Below are 20,151 nucleotides of genomic sequence, written 5' to 3' on the forward strand. Positions count from 1 at the left end.
AACTCCCTCTGAAAGGTACACACTACTACTTAAAGTGGTACCGAGAATGTTGTGAACACAGCTTCTTTGGTCTTAACTATTAACAATGGTAACATCGCTTTGCCCCAGTATTTCTGTGAAGCAAGCCTGGAATTTTGGCTTTGGCAGGCTTGCTAACAGGTAACTGGATGGTGTGAGCTCAGCAACAGCCAGGAAGGTGATTTTGGGCAGCAGCTGGAGATGAAGTGAACAGTAACACTGCCCCACCACTGAGCAGGGCTTGCACTTTAAATTCAAAAGTCTTTTATTTGCCAAAAAAGAAGAAAATACAAAGTAAAAATACAAAGTTCAAACCATGCCAGCACAAAATGTCTCCAAACCACTTTTACCTTTATTATTAAATACTCTGTTTCTAAACCCATCACCCAGTGATAGAGAGAAGAGCTCAGAACACAAGGGTAGGCACTGTTTGCATGTTTTTCTTACAGTAGCTCATGCTCTTTTGCTGAGGTTCATTCTTGATTGCATAGACCTAAGATACTGTGATTTAGAAACGCTGTCTTCCAAAACCACCATTAAAACAACACTTTAGTGGCCTTTTTTTTGGCTTTGCAGGTCTATTTTGTTTCCAAAGCTAAGCAATGTGCCTGGGTGAGAGTGTCTCGAGTCACCATTCTTAAATCCTTAGTTCAGGAGATCAGGAAGGTTTTCCGCAGTTTCCTGTAAGCTGGACCCTGACTGGGATTTCCTTTGCTATCCATGTCTGTTTTGCAGCACTGCCGCTCGGTGGCAGGCTGCAGAAGGGGACCTGTATCGGTGCCAGGTTTGCTGAGGAAAACTCATGCAGCAGTTACTGCTGAGATTTTGGAAGAAGAAAAATAAATCAAGCTAGTACCATTGCAGCAGGAGCTGTGGTTGTATTGAGCTGTACCTCCAATCTTAGTACTGCACACAAAATACTTGCAAATATACAGATAAAGAGCAAGGGTTTTGTAAGGACACAGGACTTTGCCAGGCAAAAGCAAACTAGAGAGCACAAATTAACAAAAGGGTATTTTGTTTTTATCACGCAAAACTGAATTTAACTCACTTTTCTGGCTACTCATAAGGAAAAAGGAATCCAGCTCCTAAGACTTCAGCTTGAGCTGGTTTACAATGAACACTGCATGATCTGTCTTTCTTTAAAAGTATGCAACATCTAAAGTGGTGTTGGCAGTTGGGGATGGAGGCAAAGTCAAAGCAAAGCAGAATCCTGCAAGGTTTCTGTGTGGTGATCCTTGGGTTGCATCATTCTGGAGTGCTTGCTGGCCTGTGTGGCAGCTGAGCTGGCTCTGGTGCCTGTGTTCACAAACATCTTCATCATCTTACTTCTGGACTATCCCCAAAAGAAAAGAAGTAGGACAGGAGCTCCCAAATTTACCTTGATGATTTGGAAACCTTCCACCCAGAGATGCTGTGGACAGGGCTAACTCACCAATGGGGTGTAGAATATCTTCTTTAATTCAGCTGTGGCTGCTGAATGGTGGTTATTTTCTAAGTTATTAGTGAGAGAGAATGGATTTCTGCTCTTGGAGTAAATGATGTGAATTGCTGCCAGTTTTGCACTGATACCATGCTAGCAGTGGTGGCTGTAGCTTGTCCTTATGGTCACATACAAGGTAAAACATTTGCTTAAAATGGGGTTTGGGGTTTTTTGCTTTGATTAGCTTCTTGTGTTGATGTAGTACAAAGCATGACCAGAGTTTGGAATCACTTCACTTTGTCATAGCAGCAGTAAACCTCTGTTTGTAGAAGAGAGGGCCTTGGGTTTGGGGACCAAAGAGCTCAGCAGAGCAGTTACAGGCTTGTCTGAATTGACTGAAGTCAAACCTTGAAAAGGTAACTGGTAATTTTTACCAGCTTCTTCCAAAAAAAGGCACCAGTTCAGGCAGACTGGTGTGGTGTGAGATGGAGGCCTGAACTGATTTGATGGGTTGAGGTAAAACCCCTCTGCAAAAGGTGTACAAGGAGAAAGACAAAGTATCCTGAAGTGGTGGTGAACAGAGTGAGCAGGAACAGCAGCAGTGCGCTTGAGGCACAGCCCAGCAGGAACAGAAATGCCAAACCAAGAGAGCGATGCACCAAGGGGTGCTGGGGTACCAGCTCTTCAGGCCTCCACAGGCTGCGTCTGCATCCCAGCACACATATGCTGCTTGAGAACAGGGTGTCACTTGCTCTACTGGTGAGTCCTCCAACTTCCTCCTAGTGTGAAAATAGAATTGTGCATTCCCAGGAATATAGATCCTTCCTGGAAAAGGATGTATCTCTGAACTCCCATAGGGAGAAGGAAGAAATGTAATACACAGAAAGGTTATAGGATCACCATCTCTGGAGAGTCTTCAGAACTTGGCTGGATGAGGTCCTGAGAAACTTGCTCTAATGTTGAAGCTGGCCTATCTTCGAGTGAGGAGGTGGACTAGAGACACATGGAGGTCCCTTCCAACCTGACTTAATCTACTGATCTGTACAACAGCATTAGGAGAGCTTCTTTTCTTTGAGGCACAAGGGCTATCCCAGGTTAAAGACTTAAAGAGACAATCACCAAGTTATTCTGGATTGAGGCTGTACATAATTTGCAAACTGGACATTCCTGTACTGCTGCTTACGGAGTTAAAAGTTAACAATGCTGACGTAAAATGGAGGTTCAATTTCAGCCTAGAATGGGGTCAGGTTCTTCTTGTTCCTTTGAGGAATTTTGTCTTTGGAGAGGTGTACAATTTTATCAAACTAAAAGGCCATTCTGGACCTAGACAGTGAAGAAAAGCAAAGAACTACTTTGCCTGTGTTCCTTCAGGTACAAAGTGGATGAAGCTTGTTAGAATTAGCAGCTGTATGACTTCCATCCCATGTTCATTTTTGCAGTTGTGACTTAGTTTCTTCTGCATTTGGGCCTTCATAGAATCAGCTCCAGTAAAGCTTTTTCCGTCAAGCTTATAGTCATGATAGAGATGTGATTCCAACACCCTGGTGTTGAACAGAGCTGCTTGTGTGCTTGCTGCATTCAAAGAGACTTATCCTAGTTTGGTTAGAGTGCACCCTCCTGCTTACATCTTTCATTATGGAATGGAAGTTACCTTGCAGTGTCTTTCCTAATAACCTGGGCATCCAGAAGTTTCCCAAGTATCAAATCCACGATCCTGGGGGTGTGTTTATGCTTCTGGATAAAACAGCAGCTTCGTTCAGGAAAAAGAAGATAGATCTCCAAGCTCAGTACAATTGAAATCTTCCTCTTTTCTGGAATTTGATCCTGAGGAGAGTCACTAACCTTCACCAGGCAGCAGTGTGTCCCACCTGGGCACTGGCAGGCAGGTGTTGTGCTTCAAAGGCTCCTGGAAAAGTCAAAGCTGCATTGTAGTGATCAGCCAATTACTTATTTGGTTATTAACGCTCAGAGGTATCATCTAGGGATTAGTGTTCCATTGTGCTAGTGTGTTTATACTAAACACACCCAGCTAATAGTCTGTGTGTATATACACAAGTTCTCTATTAACTGGATGGCTTCTGGCTTTAGTAAGGAGGTGCCTGCTTGAAGAACTCATCATGGCATTGGCAGTTGTCTCCTGGGTATTCTGGAGGCAATGTCCTGAGAAGGCATGGTCTGATAGTCTTACAGTGAGGTAAGAGGAAATACAGTGTATACACACCAACCAAGCATTACATATTTGGGCACAATTATGACAGTTAAAATATGACAGCTGAAACCTGTACCAAGCTGGAGAAGGTAAGTACCAGATACTGCTTGTGTGTATATGATGGCTAAAACTGAGAACTGGTAAGAATATGTTACAATCACCTCTGTGCTGAATCACAGACAGCTGCTAGTCAGCAAGGAGAAACATCTCCAGCAGCAGAGCATGTGCTATTACAAGAGCCACCAGTTGTGATTCTATGGAGAAAGTAAGGTTAATTTTGCACTTAAAGCAATAAATCATTAGTTAGTTTTCTCTGTGAGACAGGGGTGAAAAGTATTACAGACCAATTCTTTTACTAGTTGAAGGATCCCTCTGGTGACAGAAATATAGCACATGAGGGTTAGATTTTTTCTTCACTATCTATCTCAGCTTAGGCTCTTGGAGAAGGCTACAGGTTAGCAATACAGGAGAGGAGGAGAACACAGGGAATGGATGGAACTGGTGCACACAAGACATGGCAGTTTCAACACACCAGCTGAGCAGCATACATCTTGTTTTGTAAATACGCTACAAGATACTTCTCCAGAGGCAAAACATTGGCCTGAGGAAGATCCTCTTAGGCACCGGAGAATATGTAGAAATGTTATCTGTATCTCAGATTCTTAGACAAACATTACATCATGTAGTGCTTTACCTGTCCACACATTCATACAAGTAAAGTATGTCCAATATCAACTCTAAGAGCTTGTGGTTTAAAGCACACCAGGGGACTTCCCTCTCCCCACGTGCAGGCGTGTTGCCTTGGTTTCCAGGCCATTGAGAAAGAAAGAGAACTTCATTGTGACTTGGTTTTAAAAGGTTTCTAGACATACATTTAAACTAAGTGAATTTGGCAGCTCTTCTGTCACTCCTGGTGTTAAGTCAAGGGGACAGAACGGCAGAGGACTGAAGTGGGAAACAACCACTGTAGATGTTGCACGCAGTTATTACAGTTAATCATTTGTTGCTGGCATTTATTGCACATCTGGGGACACAACAGGATTTATATGTAAATGAAACAAGGTGCAATCACCATTTTTAATGAGCGTGCATGATACACATTATAAAAAGCCTTTTTATAGAAATTACCTTATTGCAATTACACAGGAAAATAAAAAGGGTTCTCAAGTTACAGTGTACAAAATAAAGCACATTGCTCCAATGACGGACTTAAGAAAAATCCCTAAGTGTCTCAGGACAGAACACTATCCAGTTTGAAAGATACTGATTAAATGTCTTCCATTTCTCTATGCTGAGAGATCTGAGATAACAACTAGTTTGTCTGACTTGTCTCCAGTTTCACGGGGAGATAAGACTTCATCTGTGTCATAGTCTTCCTCAAAAGATCTGCAAAGATAAAAAGTATGTCTTTAAAAGCTGCGTTTTGCTGGAAGTGTTTTCAGGTAAGTTATTTCAGCGGCTACTAATCCAGCTGGCTAAAACACAGTTGCATGCAATATATATATATATCCTTGTCCACGTTAACAAGACACTGAAAACAGTGTGGTATTAATCAGTATTCTGACAGCTGACGTGACTTTGTGCTCTCATCCATCCTCATTCCTAAATTCTGGAACAACTTTTCACTGGTGTTCAGCATTCTAAAATTTGAATCCAGTTTCAGTAACAACTGTCAGTAGCTCACAAGTAGCATTAGTAGTTCAGGGTAGAAATAAAGTCGTTCAGCCACGCATCAAGGCCCTAGAGGAGACTTGGCTTGCTCAGACTTGCTCAGAAACACCTGGTTTCCAAAACATCTTCTGGCTTAGGGTATGTTTTGACATCCACAAATGAACAATTGTGGCCATTCTGTTATGTTCCTCTCTCACTCCAAGTTTAATATCCAGGCCTTAGCATTTATGGTCTGAGGAGGTTTGGCTGTGAATCCTCAGCTCCAGCCAGTTACTTTATTCGGGCTGGCTGGGTTCTGTGCTCTGCAGCAGAGGATATTGCTTTAGGTCTCTCATCCCATTCCTATTCCTGAGAAATACCATTTTCAGTGTGCTCAGTCTCAGCACACTACAGGTTAAGTTTCTCAGGGCTCCCAAGAAACTAAAATTCTTCCTTTCGTTCTGAAAGCAATGCTGCTTATGAAGGAAATGTTGCAGCAGATGTTCCAATGGCAAGCACAGGAATAACTCTAGTTTCTTCATGGTAATCTGTGCTGCACAAAGGTTAACTCCTCTGATACCCCAGCATGGATGATGCCAAGAAAGAGCTGTATACCACTTTTTGTGCTGCTCTTCCCTTCAGTAACCCAGATGCAGGCAGAGCAAATCCTCAGGTGCCTGTCAGTATGTATGTCCTGCTGTGGGGAGGATTCTGTGCTATAGTCTGGTGATCCCTGTGTGAGAAAGAGACAAACAGCAGAGATCTTCCTGGACAACACTGTTATCTCTTCTATAAAGGAAAGCACCTGCTTACTAATTCTGCCACCTTCTGGATTCTTGCATAAGTGGGAGAAAGAACAGTCTGGATCCTACACCAGTAACTGTTCTGATCATGCATGTAAAGATTGTCAGTACACAATGTGCATGCTTCTTGCTTCCGTGGTACCTGCTGGGAGCTGGCGTGGCTTTGCCTCCTGCACCCCCACCTGGGAAGGGACTGTCTCTCTGTGCCTTGGTTTCTCTAATGTCTCCCTGGTTAAAGATGATACAGCTGAGGGAAACCTCTATTTCCATCTGAACACTGTTCTTAGGGATGTTCCTGCTGTGTCCCCTTTTCCTTCAGTCTCACCAACTTCTGTCAGCTGTCTTCCTTCTATATGTGAAATATGACCTCTGTCCTGTATTGTTTATCTTGCACATTCACCAGCCCTTGGAGCTCCATTCTACTATTTTTTTCCAGTGCCTTTTGCTTCTAGACTAAACCTTCTCATGTCTGCATTAAAAGGGGCTTCCCATTGTCCTTTCCCAAGTTAGTTGCCTTTCCACTTCACTCTTTTGTTCCTTAAGTCTCAGCAATGCCTACCTTTCCCATCTTTGAAAAAATCCCACCTTTATGGCCAAGAAGCATCCAAGGGACAGCTTTTCCACAAGATTATCACTAAAGACAGTCACCTTCTCTCCTTCCAGGCCAGTTTAAAAATGTCACAGTCCCGTAAATACAAATATGGGCTCGTGTAGATTAAACACCCGTTCCTCAACACTCAGCCATGGCAACTCTAGCTTGTTCAGAGAAAGCAAAATACTCCAGGAAATTCTTTGTCCATCTTTCCAGCAAGCACACATTTTGCCACTGAGTGGTTCAGTGATGTGCTTCTCCCCCCTTTCCCTTATACTGCCAGGTTCATGAAAGCAACTGAGCCATCAGCGAGGCAAGAAAAATGGTCTGAGCTGCCTAAACCTTATTTAGATTTATCTGCTTCTATGTCTTTGTCCTGCCTTGGAGCAGAGTTGCTCTGTTGTGTGCCCCGGCTCCTTGTTGGCTCAGGTGAAGGGGATTCTCTCCTACCAGCAGCTGATATAAGAGGGCCTCTGCCTCCTTATTTCTCTTCCTATGGAGAAAGATCTCTTTCCATGAAATCAACTGTGTTTTCCATGTACATCAGCTGGTTGAAACTGGTTTCTGGAACAGTGAACAAAACAGTGCCCACTTCTGCTAGGCAGGCCATAGCCTGGACTGCAAAAAAGGACTTCTGCAAAACAAATGCTTATATCTGCACAAAAAGCTTGTGTTGGTCAGCTTCAGCTATTGGTTCTGCCTTCAAACAATGTGTGTGTACACTCACCAGGGAACAGACTCTCTTCATTGAATCTCATGCACAGATGTATAAAGCAGAGCATGGCTGAGAAGTGTTCAGATGAGCTTAAGCTTCCAGTGGAACATGATGCTTCATTATTGTCTTGAGCAAGACCACACCTTTCTCATCTTATTTTTGGTGACTGCAGCTCTCAACAGAGTCACAGCACCCTTGAAGTCACTGAGTATCCACTATGTCTTGATGAGATTCCTCTTCCAGGACCAGTGCTCACACATGGGCAAGCCTGCAGACAGCCAGACAGACACTGACTGGGTTTAGAACTTTCCATCTGTAGGAACTACGAACAGGCCTATGTCACAAATGTGGTACACACGAATTCATCTGTGATTGCTCAATGATGGCTATTTTCAAATGTTAAGACAAATAATAAGACAAATATCAGTTTTCTTATTTTGTCAGCTAATCTTCTGGTATCATAGAGCTCATAAATTGTCTTGGTTTTGTCCCCACTCCCTGCTTCTGTCATCCTCAAAAGACAGCAGAAATAACGTATGTGTAAAAACTCAATGCCTGTTTCTGGCAAATTTGTCTGGGCATCCAGTTCTTTTGTTTTTCTTTTTCCGATCCTTTTTTCCTGTGTGGTCTGTTGCTATGCTCCACAAATGAGATCTAATCCTGCTGCCATGACTACAGAGCTTTCCAGTGGCTCTTAAAAGCAAGCAGCAAGGTTGCTGACATGCTCTTTACAGGAAGACACAGGGCTGTTTCAGACAGACTTCAAATATCTGACATCACGTGTCACTTTTCCTCTGGTTTTGGTGAGTTTGGGGATTCATGATCCTTCAAAGCTCTTATGGCAGATTCCTGTTTCTTTCCTGTGCTGAGGACACAAGCGTTGCAAAGCAGCTGCAGGGAATACAGCAATTTTATCTTCCATCCATGTTACCCCATCTTCCATTGTGAAGGCCACAAAAAGGCAAGGCTGCTCAAACGAGATGAGGGAACAGGCCATAGCTGTTTGGATGCACATCATAGGGAGAAAGGGAAACACTGCTCTCAATAGCATTGCAAATCTTTGTGGCTAATTAGTAGGTGCTACTGTTAGCCCAAGCAGTTTTCAATGGGGGAAATTTGACAAGTATGCAATCTTCTCAGTACTCTTACTTTAATTACTCAGCAAATACTGTTCAAGAATGGATGAAATCCTGAATCATGCAAGATTAACATGGGGTAAGCATTCTTTGGATGTTTGTTATATTAACCTTGAGACTTTAGAGAAATATTGTCCAGAATATAACACAAATGCAACTCAAAAAGACAATTGTACTGAGTCTCCATCAAAAGCCTCTGCAGGAAGCCCTTGTACACAGAGAGGTTATAGAGCAACTGCTCTGTCTAAATTCATTAACTCTAAAGATAGCTGGAGTATCTGTCCATAATTTTATAGAAGGCTGCAAAAAAGTCTGTAGTTACTGCAGAAACCATCAGTATTTTAAAGTAAATATTTTAACAAACATATTTTGTTAATTAAAATGTTGAAACACAGCTAAGAGCACAAGCTGACAGGCATGGAGTTTGACAAAAGTAAAATTACTTGACTAAAGAAAATCTCTGCTTGGTATAACTAATGTAACAGAGCTCCAGCTTCTAATCTATGGTAGTGTGACATGGTCAATGCATGGCCAAGACCAGCCAAAGTAATTTGATTGCTTTATTTGTATGGTTGCCAAAAGAAAAAGGTTTTGTCCTTTTTCCCAGCTTCTTCATTACTGCAGCGTGTGCAGCTGATTCAAATGGCTGCCCACAAAGCAGCCCATTGTGACAACCTCACCAATACTGCCTTTTGGAGCCACTGTTTCAGGCTTCACATGCTCCAGTGTTGAGTTCAAATGAGAATTCCACTAAACCTCTGTTAAAAATGGCATCCACAAACTACTAACCCTCAGCTGGAGCCAAGGAGTGCATCTGAAGGGCAGAGCAATGCCTGTGCTTACCCTTCTTGCAACTGTTCATTCCCAGACTCTTCAGCCACAAGAATCTCATACTCTTCAGCAGCATATCTGTCCCAGTCAGAGGGTTCAGGGCCATCATTTTCAATGTCCTAAAGAAATCAGACAGTCAAGCACACTACATCCATACAGCTCTTTCACATGTTTAGACCTACTCCAAACGGCAATGCTAGGAACAGTAAGCAACTATATAGAAACAGCTAATCAAAAATTGCCTATAACTGAAAGATTCACAATTATCTTAAAGTTATCTTAATTTTAACATCTGCCCATAAATGACTATGAAAAAAATACACTGCTTAGTCAATAAAGCTGACCTGAGCTGCCAACAAACAGCCTACTTCATTTCAGAAATGCTGAACACGAAGAGCCACACATTTTTTTGCTCCAGCACAGCAAGCCCTGCATCTGTGCACTTTGTAACTGGTTAAAGAACTTAGTGATTTAAAATCTTTAATTAAATGTCAATTTTAACTGGTGTTTTGAGGAAATTTTCACAATTTGCTAAGTATCCTGGTTTTGGCTGGGATGGAGTTCATTTTCACGGGAGCTAGTATGAGACTATGTTTTGGATTTGTGATGAAAACAGTGCTGGTAATTCAGGGATGTTTTGATTACTGCTAATCAGTGCTGACACAGAACCCAGGCCTTTTCTGCTCCTCACACCATCCCAACACGAAGCTGGGAGAGGATACAGCCAGGACAGCTGACCTCAACTGACCCAAGGGATATTCCATACCATATGAGATTGTGCTCAGCATATAAAGCTGGGGGGAGAAGGAGGAAGGGGGAACATGTGGAGTGGTCGTGCTTGTCTTCCCAAGTAACTGTTAGGCATGATGGAGCTTTGCCTTCCTGGAGATGGCTGAACACCTGCCTGACCACTGGAAATAGTGAATAAATTTCCTGTCTTGGTATGCTTTGCTTGCATGTGTGGCTTTTGGATTATCTATTAACCTGTCTTTATCTCAGCTCATGAGTTTTCTCATTTTATCTCTTCTGATTCTCTTCCCCTATCACACTGGGGCAGAGTGAATGAGCAGCTGTGTGGGGCTGAGCTCCCAGCTGGGGCTAAACCAGGACACTAAATTTGTGAGAAGGTATCAGAGCAACATCATTATAAACATCTGTCTCTCTGCCATTTACTATAGGACGGGGAAAATAAGTTATCCTCCAGAGCCCACTTGACTGCTCTTACGATGATTCAGTTTAAGCAAGCAAGCAAGCAAACAAACAAACAAAGAGGGTGGTTCTGGCCTGAGATACATTTAAGCCTTGAATCATGGAACCACAAAAGTTCTTACAGATTACATGGGAACAGCTGGGAGGGAACCAGAGTTGATTTTGGCACCCCCTTCACTTTACTGTACTTTGACCAGATAAGAGGCTTCTGGGAGATAGTCTCTAAGCTGTAGTCACATCTGGTTTCACTGGATGTGCAAGGGGAGCCAGAAATGAGGGACTTTACACCAACAGCTGACAAAACTCAGGTCTCTGAACATCCCACAGTGGTGAGCAACAACCTCAAAATACAACAGCCACAATCTCCTCCTGTATTTTTTCTGGTTGGGATGAGAGGATGATGAATAACTGCACCCAGGCACAATCTGCAACATCCAAAGCTTCTGTCTAGTCTGCCACATGTGTGACCCAATCATGAAGCTGGCATCCCACCTGCCTCAGCCCCTGTGTTGTAAAGAAGGTCTGTCTCTTCCGTTCTGCTTAAGCTATGAGAAAATTGCTAGTGCTGTGTTAAGGATCAGGCACCAGCCCAGATGTTTAATGAACTTCACACGTAGCCTACAGCTGTGTAGGGGAGATGGGAAGAGACAAATGAGATCTCAAAAGTTCTGAATCTCACAGCTCCTTTCCAAACTGAGTGAACCAGGTTCCCTCCCAGTGCAGCTGAACCCACCCTGCTCTGAATTGAATCAATGCAACTCAGCAGACTCTGGTCATTCGCTCTAGAATTACACACTGCACTGTTAGTGCTGGTGTAGTAGGATCAGTGATTGTAACCAAATCACAGAACTATAGTAGTATAACTACATATATATATATGTACACACATATATATATGTACATATGTAGTATAAAACTATATATATAGTAGTATAACTTGTATTACTACTATACAAGTAATATAAATAATATATATACTACAACATATACATATATAATGTATTTATGTAGTAGTATAACTTGTGTTGGATGAGAACCAGGAGGTGTCTAGTCCCAGCCTCTGCTCAAATCAGGATTTGCTATGAGATCACATCAGGGGGTTCAAGGCTTTGTCCAGTCGTTATGTTGAAAACCTCAGAATGAAAGCTGCACAACCTCTCTGGGCAACCTGTTCCAGTGTCTGACAGGTCTGCTTGTGGAAAAAGTATTCTTATATTAAGCTGGATTTTCCCTTACGTCCAGTAGCATTCCAGATATGGGAATTTTTTAGAAATCTATATTTAGAAATAAAGCTGATTTATACCTTTTGCACTGCAAAGGGATCCCTCTGTTCATTGTCCAGATACTTCTCTAAATTGAAGAAGGTGTTGTAGAATACATGAGCCATTCTGCACCTCTTCAAGTCTCGCAGGGTTACTCTTCCTACAGACAAAAAACCCCACATTATTGTGCTACTGAGTTGTTATTTAGTGAGAGACTGGACCTGTTCCTTGTAAGTCTCATAAAACTTTTAATTATACCACCAATATGCTACAATATTACAACATTTCTTCCCAAGTCAGTAAAGGATTTTAACATTATTCAACAAATGTGAACGTTTATTAGGCTTACATTCATGAGAAATATGAAAAAATGTGAATGGGGATGGTCCAGTTTCATAATCTAGGCTGTCAGCACATCCCACAGCTGCAATATACAAGACTTGTAGCTCCAGTTCCAGCAAGTTAATTCACAAGGTCTCTTGTTTCAGTATTTCAAACCTCTTGATGCATAACATGGGATAGTAGCCAGTGTTCAGGCTTTGACCTTGTGCAGTAATTTCGGCCCTGTGATTCTCGCACTTACAGATGGATTTCACAGTGACGTTTCTTTCTCAATTCACCACAGATCAAAGAGGATGGAAACTCCCATTAAACAGGACTTACCTTCCCTCTCTGGCTTAACAAGATCAAGCATCTGACACAGCAAGTCATGAAATGGCAGTGGTTCTATGCCCATCACTTCCATTCGCTCACACTGCTCCTCATAAAAGTACTCCAGTTCATACATGGAGAGCACTCCATCCCCATCCAGGTCCATGCACCGAAACCAGTACTCAATGCTAGGAAATAGAGACAAGGCTAGTGAAAGCACAGCACTGCACTAGGAAATCTGTACAGCAGAGATTGCAGGAATGCACATTCCCCTTTTCTTATACTCTAATCCTCTTCTGCACAAAGGATGGCATAAAACCAGGTATGAAAATACCCTACGGAAAGAATTGAGACACAGACCAACACTCAAGAGCATCTCTTGTTAACCTCCTAGGCAGCTTGTGAGCACAGCCATGTTCATGACATATTTCACCTGGTAGCTGTAGCAAGTGTCCACTGTGCTGCAGCTCAAGTGGCTCATGTGGGTTTGGGTGTCCTGTCTGATTCAGCAGCAAAAGTTGGCCAAATATAACCAACTCTAAACCCAGGACACTGGTTGTCCCCAAGTGACCCTGGTGAGTGATGAGGCAGGCATGGTATGTGCTTATTTTCTCTACTCCTTCACACAGAAGGCAATGCTTTGAGGCAGCTGCATGCTACATCCTCCCTTCACCTCTGGATAGTCCAACATTTATAAGTTGTCTTCTCATTTTCACTCATAAAAATCCCTGTCATAATCACACGCAGATCTAGTTCAGCTCTGCACAAGTCTCCCAGTGGCTGTACAAACCACGTACACAGGCAGGTTCTACAAAGCGACACAGCGAAGTTTTCCTACAAACCCTTTTTACACATTTACTACATACACGAAGGGAACATGCCCATCCGCTGCAAACATATCATGGGTTTATTCTCAAAGCCAGTGTTTCATGGCATGGAGTGACCAAAGGGATTAACGACTACTAAGGCACTTTAACATTACAAGAAAACTCTGTTTCTACACAATTTCTCTGAGAGAAAGGCAAATTATTTGATCAAACATTGACAGTAAGTTGCTTTCTTCCTAAAATCACTGGAACCCAAGCTGCCATCTCTTGTAGAAAGCAGTAGGTCACAGAAGTTTCCTATACTCTTATCTGCTCATATCAATGCTTTTACTAAGACACAGAAATCAGTCAGACCTTGTAGCACTCCTTTTGTCTTCCTCCGAAATCAGGAGCCACACAAAATCAGCGTAACTCATACGGCCTTCCTTTTGAACTTCATTGCCTCTGAAAGATACATGAAGAAAAATAATAAACAGAAAAAACCAAACCACCAGGCTCCTAAATACTCAGGATGTTATCAAACACATTTTTCAAAGGCCCCAAATCATTGACAAGAGAAAATGGGGCATGGTCACCCATTTAGCCTGTACTTCATGCCCTCTGCAGCACCCATCTTTTGTGTGCTTCCCCTCAGGCACAGCACTTGCTGCCTTGCTGTCACTGCAGAGCTGAGGCTCATCTACCACATCCCCTCTCACAACAAGTGCTGGGCTCTTTAGTTTTCAAGGACTTTAAAGCAGGGCTCTCCAGCTATCCCTGTGCCACTGCAGGGCACAAACACACAGTACTTCCATGTTCCTTCCAGCTATGCCCAGCTTATTCTACAATGAGGTCTATAGGTAGTCATCCTATGGGATTTTTGTACTTAAGACACTCAGAAGTCTCACTCCATTTTCAGGCAGCTGCAGCATCATGCTGGAAACCATACTGATCAGTGGGATTTCTGAGGGTATCCTGCATTTCTAATCAGCCTGACAGAAATTCCCTTTGCTTCCATCCCCAGCCAGTATGCTACTCCTCACCTCACCACAGCACCGCTGAATATTCGCTCAATAATCCTGTTTGATAAAGCTGGAAACAAAGAAAACATGGAGAAAATGAAGCTACAGGTCACAGGAATAACTAAGTCAGTTGTTTATGCTGAATCTACACAAAGCCATTTCCCACTACTAAAAGAATGCTCTATCTACACTGTCTAACCATTTCATGGTCTCTTTTTATCAGCATTTTGTAAAAACCAAAGATAACTCTTGCAGTGTATCTGCCTTTGTATCCTCCCAAACACTGTATCTTCCCACAGATACAGCAACTGTGTTGTCCCAATTCTTGGACATGGGCAGTGTTGTTACTCCTACTTTGCTGCAGTAGGATTTGTCACATAAGCAAATCCTGCTGATGGAAGGAGACTATTTCACTGTGTATTGCAAAAGAAGTTCAGTTATCAAGCAAAAACCACACATTAAATCCCTACAAAACACTTCTTCACAGAGCACACGCTGTGGCACTTCTGCTGCAGGGAAGCACAACGGAAACCAAGCATAGTTTTAGGTGAATGGGAAGGCTTTGCCATTCAGGAAATGTGTGCTATAGATTGTTACGTCAGAGACACACCAGCCAAGCAGCAAGTAAAAGTCTTGAGCACTGACCTTACCCTCCTAGACTGCTGACACCCTTTCTTTAGACCCCTACCTTAGCTCCTTGTACACATTCTCCATCAGTCCTCTAGTCCTGGAACACTTCTGACACACCAGCCAGGCAGACCCAACCTGTACCACCCTTCATACCCCCTTGGTATAATGATGACAGGCTGCTGTAGCATTGAATTGATGGCTTCTCCCCTTCACTCTGCCCACAGCACCCCTTCTGTCTTCAGCTTCCCAGAGCACAGTGCTCTCAAGCTTCCTGTGCAACAAATACTTCATTCCCACGCTCCACCCTCCCAGCAGGGACCAAGTCTCCCATATTACTTACCCTAAGTCAGGTCCATCCTTGCCCCATCCAGTCCTATTACCAATGCTCCTGACTCCTGTGACTGCCATACTCACCCAGAACCTCCATGGCCTTCCCATAAATATCTGCACTCAGAACACGCAGGCCACCACACCACTCTGACACACGCACACCCCTACAACTTGCCATTCTCATATCCCTTTACTTCTTTCTTACTTCAGCCCACTACGATCTTGGCTTGTACAAAGTGTCCCCATCCCAGAGCTCCAGCAATGCCTTACAACTTGTCACACCCCCAGCTCCCTGCAGCCCTACATACTACAACAGATTACCACATGCTTCACCTTTCCTGCCACCGCCAGTGACATGTCCAAACAACTAATTTTTCCAAATCTAATTCTCTGTCCTAGACCTACTTACCCAAAAAATGCAGCTACCACAAAAAGAATCCATGAAAGCTTTGTCTTCAGCATTAAGAATGCTGGCCAACAGCTCAAGCTCTTGTCCAAGACATTATATCCTAAAGTCTTAACAGCTTCACTGGACTCTGGAATATTTCTCATGCATAATGAGACTGCACTTCAGCAGTCTTTGAAGTTCATATGAGTTTGTCCTTGTCCCTACTTCCAAGTTCCAGCAAAATCCCTAATAAATAACAAGCAAGCTTCAAGACATCGTATTAGCTTCCTCTTCCAGCAGTGGGCCACACCTGAACAGAAACTCCCTCTCTAGCTACTCATGAAGAAAATAATGCGTACTGCATGTCTGTGTCTAAGCCCCTACAACTGGCTCTGTAAATCAGCATTTGTGTAAGAAATGGATGGCTCCATTTAGATTTTTTTTGAGGCATCAAATCAACCAAATTAAAGCTAGGCTTTACTCTTTAGTGGGAACATTCTATTTTCATCCATCCCCTTTATCCCACTATGGCTTGCAGGCAGCATACCTTGGTCACTGTACCTAGCCAGATCCTTCTGGCTGATGTAAAGATCATGGTCAGTGTCCAGCTCCCAGAATTTACAGTATATAACATAGAAGTGCTCATAGGAGAAATAATCTGTGATCTGATTAATGTCATCCTCTTCTTCCAAGAGAGCAAGCGTCTGAAAGAGTACAAATAAAGTGGGAAGTTAAACCTAGACAAAGAGGCAGTTCAGCAGCTGAAGTCCTCCAACCTCTGGGGAAGTTGGGTGAACACAGCTCCAAAAGCTAATCCAAAAATACAGCCTTTCTCCCCTGTAGGAGATTTTGCTGCTGCATTCCTTAAGAGGCACTTACAGAACATCTGGCTTTGTTACCCTGGTTAGTGTGTGTATATATATATACATATATATGTATATATGCACCATATTTCTGCCACTCCTGTGAACAATTTCTGCTAATTTTCAGCTAAAGCGAAAAGTAAGGCAGAGAAATAACACAACTGCTGTCTCAGCTGGGATCCATTATTTTTGGAACATTTCTAACCTGCACCAAAGACTCTTCAGAGCCATTTACAGCAGCAAGTCCACAGTTCTCCACAAGAACTGAGATCCATCTTTACACATCACACATCCTTGCCTGGCTCCCAAAGGGCAAAATCAAGTCTTGCTTCAGACTTGTGCCTGAACTGGGGAAGGAGGGATGGATCCCAAGCAGCTCAAACCAACCACACTAATTTTCCTGGGCTGCAGCTGACAGGAATTAGACTGGTTTAACTGGGAAGCTTAGACAGATTTCCAGCCATGACATGTATTAGCATGGCTTGTTAGAAAACATTTAGAGACAACTTCCTTGTTTCATTCCCACTTCACATCATCGTCTGCCCTTCCCTCTCATGAGGGTATCGTATGTTTACCAGTGCCAGCTCCCTGCTTGCCCTTCTCCTAGCGCAGAGAATACCAGACTGCCTTTTCTGTCTAATAAATTATGGCTGCAGGAATGTGTAAAAGCTAACAGACTCCAGTGAGCTGTACGTCTGTCCTCCCCTCACAGCCCCTCAGAAGGAAGGAGGTGAAACACAGCACAAGAGCAATATCCCAGGAAGTTGTGCCTCTAAGCAGGCAGGCTTAGTGGCCCTTCTATCCATAACCAGAAAAACAGATGCTGTGCTATACGTAGGTACTGATAGTTCCACATCAGCTTTCAGTCATCTTGACATTCAAGGAACTCAAATGAGTCTCAACAAAACCCTCACCTGCTATCCACAAGGTTCAGTGAAGTTTCAAGCACATGTACTGTTCTAACTTGCTGGTTCTCAAGTCTAAAAACTTCTGATCAATCACCCACTAGTCTCTTCAGATTCCTCACTGGTCTATTTCTCTGCAGATGATAACCACTTAGGGAGGTTTTTCAATAACGCTTGTTTTTTTTTTTTCTTTCATAGCTCAGGCCAAAATATGCCATTTACACATACAGCAAAGAGCTGCTCAAGCAAAATTAAGTTCCTTTAGCTGAACTTCACTGCAGCAGGAGATGAAAGAGTAGATATGCAAGGAGAAAAATGGGAAGAGTGCATAAAGGGACAAAATGAATGAATAAAGATACAGGGTAAGTTGGGAAGATTTGTTTGTAGCAAGGTCTAGGGAGGAACTAGCTTCAGAGGGCTTGGACTGGCATGAGACAATTCAAGAGAGCACTGATGTCTTCATTAGCTGATGTGATTAGTGGGGCAGATGATGTCTCAAAGGAGGAGTGTGAATTCATGCTTGAGGCTTTTGAGGAAGCCAGCATGCTATATCTGGAAGGGAGAACAGGATGCAATAGGGAAGCCTCACTGCTTTAGCTGAGTCCTTAACCTTTCAGCCTAAGGACTTTTAGGTTGGGCTGGACTTCAGCAGCCTTAGACAGTTTTAACCTGGTACTCTCTTGGGCAAAGTACACAGGGAACAGATACCCAAATCCTGAAACATCTGCCCAACAAAATGACACATCGCAGCGATTGTAACAAGAACCAAGCTTCATTTATTAACTTTTATGAAGGAGTCTACTGCAGAAGTGGAGATCTGCTCCTAAGATGATGTGCAATTGCACAGCACAACATACCTGACCAACTGTCAAGTGGGCTGACTGCTGGCTGGAAGTCAGGAAATTGGCTGTCCTACCCACCACCTACTGTAGGCAATCTAGCAGCTATTCCTGGCTGCTCAATGACCCACTTAAAAATAGTGCACTGCTGCGTCTTGCTTCCCTTCCTCTCTGGCTGGATCAGGATCCAAGAGCCAATCTGCCTGATGTAGGTTTAGGGTGGGTGCACAGTTACCCCTGACCTTCCATCAAGTGCACAGTCAGAGAATCCCAGACTGGGTTGGGTTGGAAGAGACCTTAAAACTCATCCAGTTACAATCCCCATGCCACGGGCAGGGACACTTTCCGCTAGACCAGGTTGCTCCAAGCCCCTGTGTCCAACCTGGCCTTGAACACTGTCAGGAATGGGGCAGCCACAGCTTCTCTGGGCAACCAGTGCCAGTGCCTCACCACCGTCACAGGGAAAAACTTCTTCCCAGTATCTAATCTAAATCTCCTCTCTGTCACTTTAAAGCCACTCCTCTATGTCCTGTCACTACATGCACTTATAAGAAGTCCCTCTCCAGATTTCTTCTAGGCCTCTTTAGGTATTGGAAGGCTGCAATAAGGTCTCCCCAGAGCCTTCTCTTCAGGCTGAACAAGCCCAACTCTCTCAGCCTGTCTGGTCTTCTCTCACGGCAACTCCGACAGAATTCCTCCACCACCTTCAACTATCTCATGGCACTGAGCATTTGGCCTACTCACTGCACCCCAGGCACAGCTCCCTTGCTAAGGTATGATGCATTCTGTATCTTATTCAGGCAGAAACCAACATACTTGCAAGAAGTTGCTTTTCCTCAGCTCTGTTAGAGTGATCTTCCCAGACCAGGACCGATTGACTGTGTAGAATATTCTCTGTATAACCTGTAACACATGAACAGTGCTCTTGAAATCAACTCCTGAAATATACCAGTTTGGGAACATAAATGCAGAAACTTTATTTTGTTTATTCACTCATCTTAAGGGGAATTCTTTCTGAAAATCATTTTGTGATCTTTTTTGTAGCTACTACTATCCTTAATTCCCCATGCAGTCTGAAAGGAACAGGCTTCTGAAACAGTATTATCCATTTTGACTTTGCAAATATTTTCACTGATCTTAGTTCACACCTTTGAGCATGCAGATGCATTATTTATGTCAGGAAATATGTTTAAAGTGCTGACAAATCACTTTGAAATAGAGTTTTTCAGGTTTTAGGCACTGTAGTTTGCATGGATCTCAACTGAGTGCTCTGTACAAGGAAAAGAAAAATCAGGACTTCTGAAGAGGAAACAGGACATGTAAATGAAAGCCACACTTGATGTCTGACCTATTGTGTCTATAACAATGTCTCATCCTCTCTGTGGCTCCACTGAAAGTAAGCAATAGGAATTATCTCTATGCATTTATCTTAGGAAGGTGTTAACCTCATTTGTCTCCTTCACTGATCTGGTGAAAGTAAAAAGCATAGGAGGAAATAAACAGACTTATGAGAACCCAAGAGAAACAGTTCATAGTCAGAGACAGTACACTCCCAAGCACCTAGAAGAAAGTAAGCTGAATCCTGAATAGCCCACTCTTTGCCAGCTTGCCAAAATATCACAGTGGGGAAAAAGTAACATGTGATTAAGCAAGCACATGCAAGAATAAACTTAACAGAGGAATCAATGATTTACTCAACAAGAAAAATTAGAAATATAATTAATTTCACCATCAGCACTGAAAGATATGGAATAGAGTTCTTGTTGATGAAACCAAATACAAACAAGCCTTTGATGTCTCAATATCAAGATGACATACTATTATAGAATCTTGATAAACCTTAATAATGCATGCTTTTCCAACATGCGA

General features: G+C 43.0%; 1 protein-coding gene across 1 annotated transcript in view; it reads right to left on the reverse strand.

Moving 5' to 3' along the window:
* Positions 1-9,337: 9,337 nt before the first annotated feature.
* The window catches only part of PPP2R3A (protein phosphatase 2 regulatory subunit B''alpha), a 38,093-nt gene continuing 27,279 nt past the window's right edge, over positions 9,338-20,151 (reverse strand). The window contains exons 6-12 of the mRNA XM_080622974.1: positions 19,099-19,185; positions 16,223-16,379; positions 14,349-14,397; positions 13,681-13,770; positions 12,512-12,687; positions 11,890-12,008; positions 9,338-9,496 (exon numbers count right to left, since the gene is read on the reverse strand). Coding sequence (XP_080479100.1) covers positions 9,386-9,496; positions 11,890-12,008; positions 12,512-12,687; positions 13,681-13,770; positions 14,349-14,397; positions 16,223-16,379; positions 19,099-19,185 — 789 coding nt within the window. The 3' untranslated portion in view covers positions 9,338-9,385. The remainder of the gene's footprint in view (positions 9,497-11,889; positions 12,009-12,511; positions 12,688-13,680; positions 13,771-14,348; positions 14,398-16,222; positions 16,380-19,098; positions 19,186-20,151) is intronic.

This window comes from Psittacula echo (genome assembly GCF_963264785.1).
Source record: "Psittacula echo genome assembly, chromosome: 7".
Lineage (NCBI taxonomy): Eukaryota > Metazoa > Chordata > Aves > Psittaciformes > Psittacidae > Psittacula > Psittacula echo.